This window comes from Chrysochloris asiatica, unplaced genomic scaffold (assembly GCF_000296735.1).
Source record: "Chrysochloris asiatica unplaced genomic scaffold, ChrAsi1.0 scaffold00009, whole genome shotgun sequence".
NCBI classification, from domain to species: Eukaryota; Metazoa; Chordata; class Mammalia; order Afrosoricida; family Chrysochloridae; genus Chrysochloris; species Chrysochloris asiatica.
The window spans coordinates 1,244,675-1,264,686 of NW_006408527.1; the positions used below are offsets into that span (position 1 = coordinate 1,244,675).

Here is a 20,012-nt window from a genome sequence, read left to right on the forward strand (position 1 = left end):
AACAGGTGCAAAATAATGTGCTAAATATTATGGAAATATAAACAAAAAAACACCAAACACCACTGACCAGATGATCCTTTGGTACATAAAAACTTAACTGTCATAGCAATATATGATGTGTAAAGCAATATATGGTATGTAAATAGAATGAAGAAGTCAGAGTGAGGGGAGGGATAGTTTGTCAGAAAACAGTGTATGGAAGAAGCAAGCAGTGAGCTGCATCTTGAAAGAGATCACAAATTTATTTGGGATATGGAGACCATTCCAGTCTCAAGTGAGGGAAGGAACCAACATGTTGGGAGGCAGGGGTGAGAGCAAGAGGCAACCAGTTTGCCTGAAACCATGGATGTGCAAACCAGTAGCACCAAGCATAAGGCAGGCAGTGGTGTTTACATCTCATTCTGTTCTCTCTGGACTTTGGTTGTTTTCTTGGTCACAGACTCACAGACATTAAGCTTAGACACGAAAGGATTTAGTGGTCAGAATTTTTCATGGAGTGAGGGTGACAGATAGTGTTGAGTGTGCTTGTATGAACAAATTTTTAAGAACTCTATCTTAAAGTATGGCCTGCACATTAACGTAAAGAAAATTAAAATCCTTACATCTGAACCAATATATTTATAATGATAAATGAAAAAAGATTGAAACTGTCAAAGATTTAATATTATTTGGATCCACCATGAATGCTCAGAGAAGCAGCAGTCACAAAACCAAACAAACTATTGTGTTAGGCAAATCTGCTGCAAAAGACTTCTTTAAAGTGTTCAAGAGCAAAAATGTCAGTTTGAGGACCAAGATGGGCTTGACCCAGGCCATGTCATTTTCAATTGCATCGTATGCATGTGAAAGACGGACAGTTAATAAGAATGACCATAGAAGAATCAATGCATTTTTGCTATGATGTTGGTGAAGAATTTTAAAAGTCCTATGGACTACCAGAATAACAAACAAATCTGTCTTGGAAGAGTTACTGCCAGAATATACCTTAAAATGGAGGATTGTAAGACTTCATCTCTCCTATGTTGTCCAAAAGGACCAGTCGTTGGAGAAGAACATTGTGCTTGATAAAGTGGAGGGTCAGTGAAAAAGAGAAAGACCCCCAAGTAGATTAATTGACACAGTGACTACAACAATGAGTTCAAACATAAAAATTGTGAGGATGAGGCAGAACTGGGCCAGCTTTCATTCTATTGTGCTCAGGGCCACTGTGAGCCAGAACTGATTTGATGGCACCAAGCAAATAACAAAACTTGCTAAATTTTTGTCTGTTTGGGCAGAAAACAGGAAACTACAATGATAATAGGTTCTGACAACAGTGGTAAAGGTGGTCAATGAGAAAGAGGGACACTAGCTAGGGAGGTAGGGGTTGATTCTTCTTCACTACTGGACTTTTTCTCTAATAAGTTATATGAAACATATGCTTAACATCACTTCATTCTCTGAGCTTTATGTTTGTTTTCTTCCTTGACAAATCATGACTCTGGCCAGTTTATCAAACCTTAAATACTACTTGAAATTCTTTCACATTCAATCCTATTTGCCCTGCAGGGAGCTGATTCTAAACTTTAGTGATCATCTCATAAAAAAGTCTTGGTAATGCTCTCAACTTTGCTGTTTCTTATGTTTTCAGACCTCAGTTTTGAGTTTTCTTCCCCATTCAGATCATATTTTTATTTAACTTCCAATACACAAATAGGTTTCAGAAAACCTGTCAGCTGCTCAAAATGTTTACCCACCAATTATCTGTTAGCCTTCCGTTTACTTGCCGGCATCACAGAAATAGATCAAATATTGATGCAAAGGCCAGAAAGATCTGGGTTCAAATCATCTTATTAGCTGTGGGACACAAGACAAATTACTGAACCTTTCTCTTTCATCAACTGTAAAAGTGAAGATGATTATGGAGGTTGTATGAATGTTAAATGATATCATCCTTTTATTTAACCAAATTCATATTGATCATTCTGTATCAAGCACTGTTCTGGACTTTGGAGTTATAGAGAAAAAAAAAAAAAGAATTAAACCCTTCTAAATTAAAAACTTTGAAATAAAGAAAATGTTGAGCTCTTTTTTAGCCTTCTGATTAGCTTGAAGTAGTTTGCTGATATTTCTATCATTTTATCAGCAAAAATGACTGTTTCTTATGGTTCTGTATAACACAGGTACAATACTTCTTTAGTAGCATTATAAGTAAAAAGATTTTGACTGATTTGCCTTACTCTCCCAGTAACCCTTCCCACAAATCCACATTATCTATAAATACATGCATGTGCACACATAGACACACACAAAGCCTCTCCTTAGCTCTGGTCCATCCTCAATGTAGGTGATGTTGTTAAGTATCATGGAGTTGGTTCTGACTCATAGTGACCCTGCACAGGGTTTCCGAGGCTGTAAATCTTTATGGGAGTGGAAAGCCTCATCTTTCTCCCATGGAACAGCTGGTCGTTTCGAACTGCTGATCTTGAGGATAGCAGCCCGATTCGTAACAACTATGCTACCAGAGCTTCTTCAATGTAGATGATAATACACACTAAATAGACATATTGTTCCTAGAGGATCATGTTGGCTCTGTAGGATAAACACTGGACTGCAAACTGAAAAATCAGTGTTTCGAGCTGACCAATTGCTCTACAGGAAAAAGGTAGGGTTTCTGCTCTCAGAAAGATTTCCAATGTCAAGAACTCTATACACAGTAGCTATGACTTGGAACCGACTCAGTGGCACCTAACAACAACAATGCTATTCCTAAACTGACATTTCATTCTGAAGTCATCTTCCTATAATTTGCTTTGTTCATAATTTACCCAGCCCCTCTCGCACCTACTGCCCGTGACTCCCATTGAATGTTCTAAGATTCTCCTGAACCTGCAAAGACTCTTCCATCTAATATCTTTTATAAAGTCCAGATCAACACAGCAACTCGCTGTACTTCTGTGGATTTGCAGAGAAGCTTCTCTGGGTCTCCAGTTTACTGACATCTTGATCAAAGGTGGAAAATGATAGAGATGATTATTCTAGAGTGGCCCATTTCACATCTACATCTGCAAAGGGACATTACCAAAATACCTGTATCTTTACAGAGAGGAATTTTAACTGATCTATGCTAAGTGCAAACAAACTGGGCTATCAAACTGAATTAATTGTTTTCCTCTTAGAATTGTTCCTCCCCTAGCTACTTAAAAAAAGAGATCGAGAAAGAGACTTAAAAAAGAATTGTTTGATTGACTTATCCTATTGTAAAATATGCACCTGCTGTGAAATGAAGCCACCAAGAGAAAGAAGGAAGAAAAAAAAAGTTGAATAATTGAACTTTTTTATTTGTAAAGATAATCAGGGTTTTTCTGATTACATCTTAACTTCATAAATGTTAAATAACCTATCAGCATCTAGTTGTTGTAAATTATGAAAAGGAGCATTGCAAGGAATATTAACCAACGAAATCCTTGTTCTTTAGTGAACAAAAAAATGTGTTATGGCAGCTTGTCATTGTGCAACTGGTAACTTTGACACCAAATAACAAAACTGCCATTTGTACTTAGGGTAAATTGGTTCACTTGAGCTTCCGCTTCTCCTCCTGCTCTGACGGAAATTTATGAACTCGGGAACTAACCAAGTCGTGTGGCTTCCCAAATGACTTTAACAAATATGCCCATTTCATTTCATTTAGTCATCAAAATACTAGGGGTCTTGGCAGTTTCAGACTCATTGCAGATGGTAGGCAGTTTACAGAGATCCAGGAGGCTTGCATGTCACAACCCTGTAAGTTACGACAGTGGAGGGGGCTTTCTTTCCTAAGTGCATGTCATTGGTTGACGTGTTCACAGCTTAAAGGAGTGTTTTCTGTTTCAATGCCTCATAGGTATATGTTAAAGGGTATTTATATCCTATTAAGCAAGATGTGAAAAATGCATTTTCCAGGTTCATGCTTTGGCCAGCCATGTTTAAACCTACATAAAGATTATATCTATATTTGAAATGTGGTGAAAACATAATTTTGTTCCCTGAGCCCCTGGGAGTCCTGTCCTTTTCAGCAAAGAAGCTTCCTCTGAAAGAATATGAAACCTGGAAATAGACCAGTAGGTACAGACTGAAGACACATATTAAAGGGCAACCTGAGACTTACTGGAGGGAAGACCACTCCAAACAACTGTCAAGGATGAATACTAGACTATCTTAATAGGGATACAGCTTGATTATATCCAAGGATGCGAATAAAATAAAACTAGAGAGCTAAATGTCATCATGGAGACATGTACTTGAATGAATATAATACTTCTTGTCATTGAAATAGCAACTTTATATGAAAGATGGCTTCAGAAATGTTTGAGGGCTCGTAGGTACAGTGTCACAACTGTTTTTGTTTCATTTTGCTCCATTTCATTCTGTTTGATAGGGACTTCCTTTGCTGCAGGAATGTACTTGCGTGTCTTGATTACATTATGAATACTTCCTGTTCAACACACTGGTTACATCAGCATTAACTTTTCTGCTGTTGCATAGTTGTTTCACTCTGAGGTGACTGTAGAGTTAAAACTACTCTTGACTACTGAAAGTTCTAATTATTCATATTCACTAGATGTATAATCTTCTAGAATCAGTTTTGTTTTTAGGAAGAAAGCTCACACCAACTTTTGTGAACAAGGAAATTAGGATTTTGCTGGTATTGTGGGCTACCTAAATGATATTCCGGAAATAGGGACCATGTTTGTTCATGGCTTTCAATATACTTAACATTGTCCACAAAGGTTCAGGATATAGGTATCTCAGTTTGGGAAACCTGGTCTTCAGAACTTCAGCTATCACCTATCATTTGTTTGTTCCACGAGAGACAATTCTGACTTTTCTATTACTTTTGTTACGTATGTCTAATTGGTCTCCAGGACCTATTCTGCCTACCTGGAGATAGTCTCTCAAAATTATTATTTCATTTTATCGCCAAGTGCCCCAGTTCAAGATCAAGTGTCCCATTATTAAGAAAGATTTAGAAGGATTTGTTTTAGTATCAGATGGATCTGAGTTCAAGTCTTGGGTATGCCAATCAATCACTGTGCCATCCAGAACACGTTGTTTAACTTGCCTGAACCTTAGTTGCCTCATCTTCAAAAAATTAGTAATAATGCTTATCTTGCAATATTATATGCGGCTTCATTCATTCATCTTATCAATCGATGTTTATTGACTTTGTTCTGGAATCTCAACACTAGAACTACCAAATGGAGTAGAAGAAAGTCCCTACCTTTATTACATGCAGGTGTTAATGGCACTAAGTGAGATAATGCATGCTGCTTGGAATAAAGTTGGAATGCAAGGAATTCTTGTTTGTGTCCTTGATGCAACCATGGTGATGACTTTCAAATACTCCTTTCCCTACCAGTTCTCTCTCCTGTGAGTTCAACTCATCATTCATCTGCCACCAGTATTATCTTCCTAAAATATAGGTTGAATCATGTTAGCACCTTTTATGGCCTCTTGTTAATTATATATGATGCCCAGCTTTCTCGAGGAAAAAACTGATAAAATTCCATAGTTACTTCCACTTGGAAATGAAAACAATGGTATGTCAAGAACTATTCTAAAATCTCCAGTTTAGTATATGAAAAGATGATATGAGCACTTACTCAGGAAGAAGAGCAAGTTTCTGAGTGTGAAATGTAGCTAATTTCTGTTTTGAACCTATTCAGATTGAGATTACTGTGGAGTATTCGTGTAGACTTCTAGGCTATTCGTGTATCCATTAGGCTATTGAAAATATAGTTCTGGAATGTAGCCGTTTTATCAAGGTGGAGATAAGTATTTAGTAGTCAATGATAAGATCAAGTTACTAGGACAAATGCAGCAGAAAGTTTAACAATGATACTGTTAATTTAAAATCAGAGTTCTCAATCTGTGTTGCTAAATTAAGAACAATATTTCACCTCTAAAAGACATCATTGATCACCTCCTCTGACTAGGATCAATACCTCCTTCAGTAACACCTTTTTGCCATGCATCCCACACAAAATCCCAAGTATCTTTCATTTGCTCTAGCTCATTTGCCCCTTAAACACAGGAGCTGCAGTGACAAAAGCAAAACCATATTTCATTTTTTAGACGTTCTCATGGGTCACTAAATCCTATACACACGATCTTCTCAGTAGTGTGTATATATTTTGTTGTTTGTACTTTTTTTTTTTAAGTTGCCACCAGGTTAATTCCAACACATGTCAACCCTGTGTGTGTCAGAGCAGAATTTTGCTCTCTCAGATGTTCAATGGTTGATTTTTCAAAAATAGATTGCCAGGTCTTTCTTCTGATGTCATTCTAGGTTGACTCCAACCTCCAGCCTTTGGGTTAGTGTGCAAGTGTGGTGATTGTTTGCGCCATCCAGGGACTCCAGTGTTCCTATAGCAAAAACACATTGATTTTTTGTTCGTTTGTCGGTTTCAGCTTTGTTTTTATTGATGCACTAAAAAGTATTTTTAAGCCCACAAGCTGCCAGATCAATGATAAAATTTAATGGAAACTCCATTATATTATTCATTCAGGGCTCAGATACCCCCTTGAAAACGTGTTTGTTGTTCTTAACGAAATAATACTTTTTTAAAAAAAATGTTGCTCTGGTGTTAATTCCAACTATGGCAACCCCGGGTTGTACAGAGTAGCTCCAAAGCATTTTCTTGACTACAATCTCTATGGAAGCAGATTGCCAGACCTTTCTTCTGTGGAACTGCTGAGTAGGTTCCAATCACCAGTCTTTCAGTAAGAAGCCAGGCTTAAAATTGTTTGCCTCATCCAAGGGCCTTGAATAAAACATACAGGCATTTAATTATAAAAATAGTCTTTAAAGTGGCTAAAATGACTAGGCATTCTCTTTTTATGAAGCAGTGGTGAAAAATGACCATTTTTTGGACCTAAATTTCACGGGCTCTAGATCCATAATTCTGATTGAGAGAGTAGATTATGCTGACTAGTATCGATGAGCTGGGAATTCTCTAGGCAGACTATGATTTGGATATTTTATAGGCTACCGTGTCAAGGACCCATGTCAGACAGGATTCATGTACAGTACTTCACAGGAAAATTATTGTCACAAGCAGAACTGGTGGTGTTTTTTATGTACTTCAAGAGTAAATAAGCTTGGAAAAATGTAATGCCATTGTTGACTTCCTTGTCTCTTTTAAAAAATGAAACAGTGTGCCTTCATATGTTGGACTAGAGTATATCTTTTAATGGAGCTGTTATATTTATTATTTATTGAAAGTGAGTGATACATATTTCTGGATTTAGAATTTGTATTATAATATTTTGGGACTTAGGTGCCTTTCAGCTTCTAATCATAATGTAAGCAATAACCTACCTCTCAATTACAAAATTTAAAATATATGCTGTTCTTAAAGGGGTAGGCATTACTTGGCCAGTCTTTGTAGCATACATTTTTTGTTTTATTTTATTTTTCTTTCTCCCGCTCTCTCTAAAGGGATTATCACCCCTCAAGTGCCTGTAAAGTACAATGTCTTACTCAATGCTGAAAGCGAAGCACCTCTGATCTCCCCTGTTGGTCAACATCTTTCCATCCTGCTGGAAAAGTTAGCCCCATTAACACAGTATGGGATAAGGGTCCAAGCATGTCAAAATAGTGAGTGTCTTTCATACACAAATTTGAACTGGAAAAGCATTTTATAAAAGAAAGAAAGAAAGAAAGAAAAACATCAAAGAGGAATGGATTCTTAAATCAAATAAGAAGACGAATGTTCCATTTCTTATTTGTAGTGGACTGTTTACCCAGAAAAATCCGGGCCTAACATTGAGTGAAGCATTATGCATTTCTGCACATTTCATCATGAATTTTTAAATATATGAAAATGTTGGTTTTGCAGAGTCTTGCTTTATAAGGCACTTTAAAAGAAAAACACCTGGCTCACATAAAGGAGTCATTGGGAATGTAAAACAAAATGGTTATTGCAAAACTTTCATAGAAAATGTATTCACCTTGGGGTTATTTAAATTATATTCAGAAGGGAGAAGGAAGTAGTTATTTAGAAGTTGAACTGCTCCCAAATAAGCCTTATATATTTTACAGTGCTTGCCTGAACCCTACTTCACATACATAAACTCAGTTTTTAGTTTCAAAGTTCAGGCTAGCCGTCAATGAAATCATCATCTAGCTCTGATATCTTACATTCTATTCATCCCTCAAGTTGGATAATGGTTTAAGTGTAAATCGAGGTTTCAGAAGGTAGAGCAGAAAAATCAAGAGAGCGGCAGATAAATTACCTTGATTATCACCATTACACATTAAATAGATGGTGCTGGTGTTTTCATCGCTAAGCCAAGTCCAACTCATGGCCATCCCCTGTAGTCAGAGTAGACCTGCTCCATAGGATTTCCAAGACTGTGACTTTTCAAAAACAATGACTTGGACTGGAAAAGTATTTTATAAAAGGGGAAAAAACAACAGCAAAACAGCTCACCAGACCTACCTTCCATAGTGCCTTTGTTGTTGTTATGTGCTGTGGAGTCGGTTCTGACTCATAGCAACCCTATACAGGGTTTCCAAGGCTGTAAATCTTTACGGGAGCAGAAAGCCTCATCTTTCTCCCGCGGAACGGCTGGTAGTTTCGAACTGCTGGCCATCGGGTTTACAGCCTGATTCGTAACCGCTACACTACCAGAACTCCTTTAGGTGGGTTTAAACAGCCAGTCTTTCGACTAGTAAGTCAAGCATCTACTTATTAGTGATCCAGGGTTGTTGCTTGTTGTTAAGTGCGGTCAAGTCAGTTCCAACCCATAGCCACCCCGTATAGATTTCTGAGATTTTAAAGATCTGAGGGAGCAGAAAGTCTCATCCTTCTCCTGCCAACTTGCTGGTAGGCTCAAATTGCCAAACTTGTGGCTTGCAGTCCAGTGCTTATACTATGGAGCCACCCTGCTCCCATGTGATCCAGGAATTCCTTATTAAATAGATTTTAGCTACTATGACTATATAGGAGTCCTGGGGTGGCGCTGTGGGCTAATGCATGAGACTGCAAAGTCATTTGAACTGCAAGGTCAGTGGTTCAAGCTCACCAGCTGCCCCTTAGAAACCCTATACAGGGTCGCTTTGGGTCAGAATCAACTGGATGGCACTTAACAACAACAACTATGAATATATATATTGCATATATTTTCTTTTAATAAGTGGGTCTTACGCAAGGAGCTCTGGTAGCGTAGTGGTTACGAATTGGGCTGCGAACCTTAAGGTCAGCAGTTCAAAACTACCAGCCGCTCCGCAGGAGAAAGATGAGGCTTTCTACTCCCGTAAAGATTTACACCCTCGGAAACCCTGTACAGGGTCGCTATGGGTCGGAACCGACTCGACGGCACTTAACAACAACAACAACAACGTTGTATACCCAGATATAAACTAAAGAAAATAAATTACTAATCTTATACTTAACATACGGACTCCTGGTGTGGCACTGTAGGATCAGCACTGGACTGTGAACCACAAGGTCGGCAGTTCAAACCTACCAGCTGCTCCTCAGAACCGACAACAAAAAGGACATACTTAACGTAAATGGAGCCCTGTGGAAGTTTGATTCCACCACTCCACTAGAGAAAGATGTAGCAGTCTGTTTCTGTAAAAATTACAGACGAGGAAACAGGATGGTGAAGTTCAACTCTGTCCTCTAGGGTTGCTATGTGTAGAAGTCAATCCGACTTCTGTTTCTAAATGAATGATAGTTCCCGTAGAGTTAGTTAGAATATCAGCGATTTCCAGTTTTCCTATGCTTCATCTCAGAAATTAGGAGGAGGCACTGGGAGCATATCTGAGTCCGTTTTCAATTTCCCTCTATAAATGAGACTATTGGCATTTTGGTCTGAAGAGTATTCCTTTCCCTGCTTTAGCGTTCACCTGATCAATTTAGAAATAGGTTTAAATTGCTGTTTTCCTTGATTTTAACATAAAATCAGCTTCTGCATCCCTGTGCCCCTGATTCCGTGCTGTACAGTGTGGCCAGTGTGGTTGAATTAAAAAAAAAAATTTTTTTTTTTGCTTTGATTCTAAAGTGTTTAGAGACTAGATAATACTTTTAATTAATTTATTTATTTACTTATTTTTAATGTTTGACAATACTTTTTAAATGTTTACCAAAATAAAGTATTAGGAGTGTACAAGGTATATAGGTCATGTACAATTGTGAAATTCAAGCACATTGTCATGTTCTGGCTAGAATTACTACAATAAGGGAGAGAAACTTGACTTCAGACAAGCATATGACTTGTTGTCAATGCCTGTGTAAATAAATGGCTACTTAATGGATTTTTCCAAAGAGATTTCCTATGTAAATATTTATCTTCTAGAGATAAATAAGGAGCCCTGGTGTGATGCTATAGGATAAGCCCTGGACTGCTAATCTTTGGGTCACCAGTTCAAACCCACCAGTCACTTCTCAAATACCCTATACAAGTTTGCTATGAATTGGAACTGGCTCAAAGACAACTACCAGTCTACAATAATGTGTACTGATGTACATACAAAATGCAGATGAATTGAATTTTGTTATATTCTTACCATTCTATATGTATATGAAACTCTTTTTGATAAAAGATTAAAAGCCTCTTGTTTTTTTTTTTTTTTTCAAGGAGCTTGTGGAGTTAGCAATAGGGTGTTTGTTAAAACATCTGATGATGCTCCAATGGATCTTAATCCCCCTGTTCTTAATGCACTGGGGTCAGCTTGCATAAAGGTTGAATGGTTACTGCCTAAAAAACCCAATGGAATCGTCATCAACTATTTTATTTACAGGTAAGTTGGATTATTACTACTGTTTTTTAATTATCTAGGAATGTATAATATTCTCAGACAGTAGCCACTCCTTGGAAACCCTATACAGAGTCGTTATGAGTTGGAACCGATTTCATGATACTGAACAACAATAACAAAGAATTAAGTTTATTTTTCATTTTCATAGTGTAGCTCATAGAAGTTCTGCCTAATATTTGATGAAATGAAAGAGCAAAGGCTAGTGGCCAAGAGAACACAGTCTTTGCAGAGGACAAACCAGGTCTGGGATGAGAATTCTAGTGTTTCCCATCATCCATTACCTGGAGATTGGAAAAGTTTCTTCTCTTCCTCAAAAGATATTGCTCCAAAGATGGCTGTACTCTAGTTCTTCTGTTTTAATGAATCTAAACGCAGGTAACTAGGTAGCATTAATGCAGCTTGTTTTCACAATCATGTGCTGATTTTGTTAAGTTTAATCCACCTAAAATGAAGAAAAAAGGAAAGAGAGAAGTGAATGGAGTAGGGAGGAAAAGACAGACAGGGAAGGCAAGGGAAGAAAGTGGGAAACAAAAGAGTCAAGGAAGAAACAAACTGTCGGCCAAGAACTGCATTCAAAGTCAGAAAACACAGACACTAGCATATATAATTTTGAGATTGAAAACCCCATTCCAAAATTTATGTATTTACATGAAGACTTGCAAACCAAATACAGTGTTTCTCAGAGACCAGTCCGCCACTTCAGCACCCTCTGTTAGGACCTCCTGAGCAGTCTCACACCAACCCTTATTGATACTACATCCTGGATGCTCACCTGTTATAGGCTCCTCTTGGTGGCGCGGTGGGTAAGTAGTTCAAGACCACCAGCTGTTCTGAAGACAAGGTTGTCTGGTCCCTTAGAGATTTATAGTCTCAGAAACCCTGTAGGGTTACTGTGAGTCAGAATTGACTAGATGACTTTGGGTTTGGTCAACATTAGATACCTAAATGCTTTGATTCAGATCTGTGCTTGGCGATGAGCTAAGAATTTGTAGGAAAATTATGGAAGGAGAAAATATTATTGCATTTCTGGTTATGTAAATGATGTTACCGAAAATGAGCAAGCCCAATTTTTTCTCAGCAGACATTAATTTGAAGAGTAATAATTCTGATTCAAATATACAAGACCATGTAAAAAAAAACAAAACAAAACAAAAAAAACAACAGCTAATGTGAATTCACATTTTACACTAAGCACATTAGTGCAAGCTTTAAAACGCCCATCCTCTTGAAATAGTTTTCTTTCGTCTACTTAATGCTAATTGTATGAAAAAAGCATATCAGCTTCCTATTCTGAATAAAGGGAAATAAAGTATCTGTTATAGACCAGGACGTGGCTTCACTCTGTTGGTTTTGTAAATAAAGCTCATGATTACAGTGACTATTCCATGGCAGCTATAGAGAAGGGAAACAGGAAATATAATGCAGAAAGCCCGCTTCAATGAAAAATACCGTAAATTGAATTTGACAGCATTTGATGGCATTTGATTATTCTAGTCACAGCCAAACAATGATATAAAGAGTAATATGAAACAGAATGCGTTACTGCCTAGCAGACTCAAAAGCAATAAACCTTCCTCCAATGTGACACAATCACTTCACAATCATAATTGTAGCCTGTTTGATACCTCTGAGTACAGCAGAAAGGGCACTGACTGACATAGATACATTTTGTTTTTTATTTAAAGTGAAATGAAAATGGCGCACTGGGGCTCCAGATACAATCATTATATTCACCTACATAGGCATGAATCACTTGGCAGTTATTTCAGCTGAAGTTTAAATGTGCTTAGACAACAACAATATCAAATTTTTCTTAGATAGCTGCAAACAACCACAACAAAAAAATCAGAAATTTGTAAGGACAGAAATAGAATGTAGACACATAGTTCTTTTTCATTCTGGGACTCTATAGAGCCCTTTATATTGTTATGGCCACAAACCTGCAGTATTTCTAGGGAGGTTATGGCATGTAATTTCTGCTTCTTCCTTTGCTGCCTCTTTCTTCTATCACCACCAGCGGAAATGCATTTAGCTCAAAGCAAAGACAGTTTGGTGACTTGGCCTATGTAGATCTTCTCATTAAATTTCAGGAAACCTACTTGCAAATCTTACTTTGAAATGTGTATCACCCTGCTCCCACCAAGTCTCCAAATCATTTTCCCTTGGTAATTCTCTTTTATTGTTTGAATGTTGATTCTGGATATCGTTCTATTAAAAAATGTCTACCCAAATAAAGAGATAAAATGTCTATGACTAAAAACAGCAACTGGTGAGGACAAGCCTAAATATATATATATGATTGTTTCTGTTTCATTTAGCTGTTAATCTTGTATTTCATTCAGACTACTTTGTTGACTACATATGCATCACAAAATAGAAGATTTCTTGCAAAGTTTTTTGAAGAAATATAGGGACAATGTTTATGTCAGCAGTTTTAGAGCTATTATTGACATATTGGGCTTCAGCTTTTTTCTAATAAAATGTTAGGGTTGTGTAATAATGATTTCCTACTATTTTATTTTTATCTTAGATCTGTAACCTTGTAAATGGCAGAATCTCATCAATTCCTTCTACAAAATTCATCAAATCCATTTTCTTAGGCTTTTACAAAATAATAAAATAGTTTGATTCCAAATAGAGCTTCCATTTTAGTAGAAACAAAACGGTACTGGGATTATTATATTCATCAACTGTCTCTTTAAATAAATAAAATGATTCGATCAACTTGCTATAAAAGACAAAAATATGCACAAAATACCCTCTAAACACTTTTGAAATAGGAGAAAGAAAAAAAAAAAAAAGATGAGTCTTCCTTGGGAATATTGAGAGAGATTTTGAAGGGTCGAATCTGATGCTTTTGAAGGATGAAGGATACAGGAGATTATTTCAAGCAGGAAACTACAAATAATAATTATCTAGAGTGGATAATTAAACTGATTGAGTAAGCTAAGACAGGGGGCCACTGAATCAAAGTGAAAGGGATTTTGATAGAATTCAATTTGGAAAAGCATGTGGAAAGGTAAATCTAGACAAGGATATGCTATTTGATGCCACCGAGCCATTGTCGAGTTGTTTTCAGTTCATAGTGGCCTCATTTGACAATGTAGAACTACCCCATAAGGTTTTCTAAGCTCTTATCTCTGGTAGCATAGTGGTTACCAATCGGGCTGCTAATTTCATGGTCAGCAGTTGGAAACTACCAGCAGTTCCGCAGGGGAAAGATGAGGCTTTCCGCTCCAGTAAAGATTTACAGCCTTGGAAACCTTGTACAGGACCGCTATGAGTTGGAACCGACTCCATGGCACATAACAACAACAACATTAGGAGATATAAGACAAGGCAAACAAAACAAAATTTTAAATAAACATTCGATATAATGTGAGAACTCTAAATATTTACCAGTAAGTTTAGAGGAGACAGCAGATCTTTCTGCCTGAAGTGCCATGAAAGGTGTCATGGAGTTGATGGCATTTGGATTGGGTCTTAAAAAGTAAAAAATCAAATGGCTACTTAAATTGTTAAAAAAAAATGTTTTTTGTTGAGAAAAGTTTTAACAGAACAAAAGATTACAAAGATTATTATTCCTTCTTTTTGACTGTTATGGCATACATAATCACCATAAAAAGAAATAGCTACTATATATATTTTTTGGAAATGTACCCAATAAATATTGTGTACACGTGTATAGAAGGGGTACAGAGTGCACATAGGATACTGAGAGCAAAGGGGCTTCAGCGTGTAAAATACATTGCAAAGTAGCATGTGTGTTATTTGCATAAAATTACAGTGGTGGTGGTTATGTGCGGTGGAGTTGGTTCCAACTTATTAACGACCCTGTACAGGGTTTCTGAGGCTGTAAATCTTTACGGGAGCAGAAAGCCTCATCTTTCTCCTGTGGAACGGCTGGTAGTTTCGAACTGCTGACCTTGCAGTTCGCAGCCTGATTCGTAACCACTGCGCTACCAGAGAAGGTATTGTTAATTTTATTGTTAATTTCAAAATATATTCCCATGTTGTTGTTAATTCCCATCAAGACGATTATGCCTCATGACAAACCCACATGGGCAAAGAACTATGCTCCCCAGGGTTTTTTGTTTTTTTTTAATGTTTTATTGTGAATTATGTGATAGTTTACATGGGAGAACATAAGTTTTACATTCATCCTATCGTATGTCATTTCATTGCCATGGTTACAATCCCCTCCATGCGTCATCAACCGACCAAAGGGTATACCCTGCAAGCCTGCCGCCAACACTACTCCCCCACACACACCTGGTCTTCAGCACACAGCCCTTCTCCCTCTCTGGGTCTAAAGTCCCCAGCTGCTCCATCGCTCCACATCATCATCTCTGCCTCCATCTCAGGCATCACTGCTTCTCTGGGTAGGGTCCCGCTCTTTCTCCGCTCTTCTCCCTTGATGGTCCTAGGGACCTCCACTTCTAGACTGTAAAGTTAATCACTCCCTTCCTTACTATAAAATGTCTACCTTTACATTTCTATCCCTCGCAACCAGTCCTCCAAAGGGTTTTTAAGGCTGTAACCTTTCAAAGGATTTCTGGTGTGGCCCTGTAGGATAAACACTGGACCACAAGGTCAATTTGCACCACAAGGTTAGCAGTTCAAACTCACCAGCCGCTCCTCAGAAACTCTATCCAGGGTTGCTATGAGTCGGAAATGACTCCGCAGCACTTAACAACACCACCAACCTTTAAAAGAGAGATCACCAGACCTGTATTCAGAGGCTTCTCTTGTTGGATTCAAACTGACAACTATTTGGCTGGCTAGCAGTCAAGTGCTTAATTGACATTTTCTGTGGACATTTTTCTTTTACATAAAAGTGATAATTTTGTCAATGTTGTTGTTAAGTGCCATCAAGTCGGTTTCAACTCATAGCGACCCCGGTGTAGGGTTTCTGATGAGTGGCTGGTGAGCTTGAACCTCCAACCTTGTGGTTCAAACCGAGGTGGCAGGCCAGTGCATTATCCTGCAGTGCCACACCAGGAACTCCAATTTTGTCCATACTGCTACACAATTTTTAGGAGTATTTATATGATTTATCTTTTTCCTTTAATGTCTCAAAAATATTTTATTTATTATATGTATGCATACCAGGTATGGTTTAATTAGTCATCTGATGAGTACCAAATAAGTTATTTCCATGTTTTCATTGATACAATTATTTAGTAAACATCCTTACAATAATTATATGAAATTATTTGGAGGATAATTATCAAAATTAGAAATGTATCTGAAAGCTCATACCAAAATTGTTTCTTGCTTTCAAATTTTTCAATCTTTGCTAGTTTAGCATTTTATATGGCGTCTTGTTTTTGTTTTAATGAAAATTTTGGTTGTGGTAACTTGGTTGGTTATGTTTTCAAATATATATTTACATTTGTGCACATATATGTCTTTAGACTGTTTTTCTGTTGGATTATTTATTTCTTTAGCCTGTGGTGTTTTTTTTTGTTTTTGTTTTTGTTTTAAATGAAGGAAATTCTGACTTTGGTGATCATACTAAAAATAATCCATCAATTATTTCTTCCAGCACTTTTATGACTTTATCCTTTTTTAAAATTTTCTTATTGTGAATTGACTGAAGTACTTATGGAGCAGATCATCGGTCTCACTTGCAATAAATCATACATTGCCATTCGTCTTAATAACTGCAATCCCCTCCAGATAACATCACTTATCACACCTCCTCCCTGTATTTCCATTCCTCATTCTTTCCCAACACTTCTGAATTTCCTTCTTGGGTAAATGCAAAACAAAACAAATATATGTATATTCATCTAAGCATCCAAAGGGCACATTCTGCAAGCCAGTCTCCTGCCCACAGACACACAGCTTTACTCAGCCCATGGACTGAGAGTCCATAGTTGCTCTTTTTTCATGTCATCACTTCTGCTGCAAAGTCCTGGTGTGTGGCTCTGTGGGTTAATGCGCCAGACTGCAAAGCCGTTTGAACTGCAAGGTCAGTGGTTCAAGCTCACAGCTGCTCCTTGGAAACCTTATACAGGGTCGCTATGGGTTGGGAACGACTGGACGGCTCGTAACAACAACAACCTCTGCTGTAGCTGCTTTTCCAGGCAGGGATTCCAGACTCTACTCATGCTCCTCCTTAATGATGATCCTGGGATTGTCTGTTCCAGAAATAATGGATAACTACTCCCTCCTTTTAGTTACACATCTTCTATAATTATAGTTTTTGACAATCACAATTAATCCTCTAACAATTGCTCATCATTGAAATCATAAAATCCTATCAGCATTTTCGCCCACCCCATTTCACCAGACCCATTTGGAAAAGAGGAAAACTATTCAATGGGGATTCTCCTTTGTCTCATCATTCGAAAACTAAGCACACACTCACGAAAGCTTGTAATTCAACCACTTCATGCCTCGAGACCCACCGCCCCCATTGTTGATGTTGTTGCTAAGTGCCATTGAGTCGGTTCCGACCCATAGCGACCCTGTACAGGGTTTCCAAAGCTGTAAATCTTTACGGGAGCAGAAAGCCTCATCTTTCTCCCACGGAGTGGCTGGTAGTTTCGAACTGCTGACCTTGTGGTTCGCAGCCCGATTCGTAACCACTGCACTACCAGAGCCCTGATAGCCAGTGTCTAAATTGCCCGTCCCTATCAACCCAGTAAGGAGCTCTGGTAGCGCAGTGGTTACGAATCAGGCTGCAAACTGCAAGGTCAGCAGTTCGAAACTACCAGCCGTTCCGTGGGAGAAAGATGAGGCTTTCTGCCCCCGTAAAGATTTACAGCCTTGGAAACCCTGAACAGGGTCGCTGTGGGTCAGAACCAACTCAACGGCACTTAACAACAACAACATCAACCCAGTGGTGCTGCAGGATAAACAAGGTCAGAGGTTTAAACTCACCACGTGTTCCTCAGAAATCCTATACAGGGTCACTATGAATTGGAACCAGCTCGACCGACACTTCACAACAACAACAACAGTCTATCCAGTACACTGAGGAGACAAGCATGTTCCTTGGTATGAGGTCTCTGGTAGTGTAGTGGTTAAGAGTTGGGCTGCTAACCTCAAGGTCAGCAGTTGAAAACTCTGAGCTGTTCAGTGGGAGAAAGATGAGACTTTCTGCTCCCATAAAATTTTACAGCCTCAGAAACCATATACAGGGTCACTATGAGTTAGAACCAACTCCACAGCACACCACCCGTCACTACCATTATGATTGGAATTCTGAGCAATTGTATTCATAAGCAAAAGTCCAGTTCATCAAATTGCAACAATTGACACTTGTTCAGAATATCAAACATCTTAATCTTCATCTGATCAGGTTCCAATCAGCTCAACCTTAGCCACTCAAGGTAAGTCAAGTGGGTTGTTGTTGTTGTTAAGTGCCGTCGAGTCGGTTCCGACCCATAGCGACCCAGTACAGGGTTTCCGAGGGTGTAAATCCTTACGGAGTAGAAAGCCTCATCTTTCTCCCGTGGAGCGGCTGGTAGTTTCGAACCGCTGACCTTAAGGTTCACAGCCCGATTCGTAACCACTACTCTGTCAAGTGCGTACCAGCTGTAAATCTGGGGATTCACACACACATCCCCGTACTTCAAACCAGCTGCCTTTTCACTCTCAGTCAGTGCCTGTGGTCTCAGGAGTTCACACAGCTCCAACTCCCTAAACTTCAGACAGCTTTCCCTTTCCTCTTATCTCAAGGTCACAGGGGTGCAGGGGGTGCCAGCAGAACATGTCCAAACTCAGCCTGTGTCTTCATTGCTGTATTTCCCCCAGTTGCACTCACAGGTAGACCAAGATGGTTGCCAGTGAACATATGGGTCACAAGTTCCTTTTAACTTTTCAGTCCTAGAAGGGCGTTTTGTCTGATGGCCTGACTTTCCTTGCCTTGATGCCTCCTAAACTTGAAACACCAAACTATTTCCTTTTTTCTCTGCTTTCTTTCAATCTTGAATCCTCCTATTCTTTCAGCAATTCTGGGTTGGTCTGCATGTCTTTCAAATGCAAATGTACCAACACTGCTGATTCTGTGTGGGGCTCAGTACTCTACAAAGGCTTAAAGCAAAATGCTTATTCTTTCTGGGCAAATTATAACTCCTCATGTAACAAATCTAAACAAATATATGCTGCAGGTGGACTTACAAGCTCTGTGTAATCATAATTTCCAATATTCATTTATATCACAAATATGTCCATTTTATAAAAATAGGCAGGAGAAACTAATATCAATAAAGCAAACACATAAGCTTTTGTTCATTCCTTTCTTGTTCCTTGTCATATGTATATGGCCTTGGACTTCTGGCAGTGGATCTGAGCACAGATCATCTGTCTGGTCACAGATCATCTGTCTTTTCTATGTAGGCTCCAGACAATTCTAGAAGATACTCTCCCTTCAGCTTAAGTATTTTATCACATACCCCTTAGCTCTTTCTCTTACAAATGTAACCTCATAATTCTGTAGCCATTGCAATGAATTCTGCTCACAGCACTAACTGCTTAAACCAAACGGGGACCATGTCTAACTTCCTCTTACTCCAGAATGAGGGAAAGATGACCAAGCTCAAAATCAGCCCAAGGCCAATTCCTATTAAGTGGTGGTCAGATACGCCTCCTCCCTATATCAGTACCTTTAACATGAGTCAGACTTAAGAACCAATTTAGAAAACATCCTTGTAATTCTGTTTTTCTAGAAGCCCACTCTCAGTACCACATATCTTAGGTCAGGTTTTCTAGATAGGCAAAACTAGTGAAATATATATATAGGGAAGTTTATTATCAAGGAAATGGCTCACAATTGCAGAGTCCCAGGTCCTCAGTGGAAGAGAGAGAAGTGTCTCTCTCGCATGTCCATTATATTGGGAGCAGGCCGTATCCCCAAGGAAGCATCCCTTCAATTGATTGGTTATACATACCGTCTCATCATAGAGTTAACTGTGTTTCATCACCATAAGAATAAGCACATCTCAACTGCTAAATCTCTGGAAAACCTAGCCTAATCAAGTTGACATAGAACCATAATCATTTTACCGCCTGAGTATCTTCTTTGGTGAAGTCTCTGTTCATGTCTTCTGACCATTTTTAAATTGGATTGCCTTTTTGTTGTGGCAGCACTTCTTGTAAGGTGTTGATGTTTTCTTTAAATTTCTACTCCTTTGTCTGATACGTTATTGACAAAACCTTCTTCCCAGTCTGTAGGTTCTCTTTTTACTTTTTGGTGAAATCTTTTGATGTA

The 20,012-nt window shown here is 38.4% G+C and overlaps 1 protein-coding gene across 1 annotated transcript in view; it reads left to right on the forward strand.

The window, feature by feature from the left end:
- The window catches only part of USH2A (Usher syndrome 2A (autosomal recessive, mild)), a 1,370,557-nt gene that overhangs the window by 1,151,147 nt on the left and 199,398 nt on the right, over window positions 1-20,012 (forward strand). Inside the window, 2 exon segments of the mRNA XM_006834191.1 lie at window positions 7,460-7,618; window positions 10,609-10,771. Of these exon segments, the coding sequence (XP_006834254.1) occupies window positions 7,460-7,618; window positions 10,609-10,771 (322 nt within the window).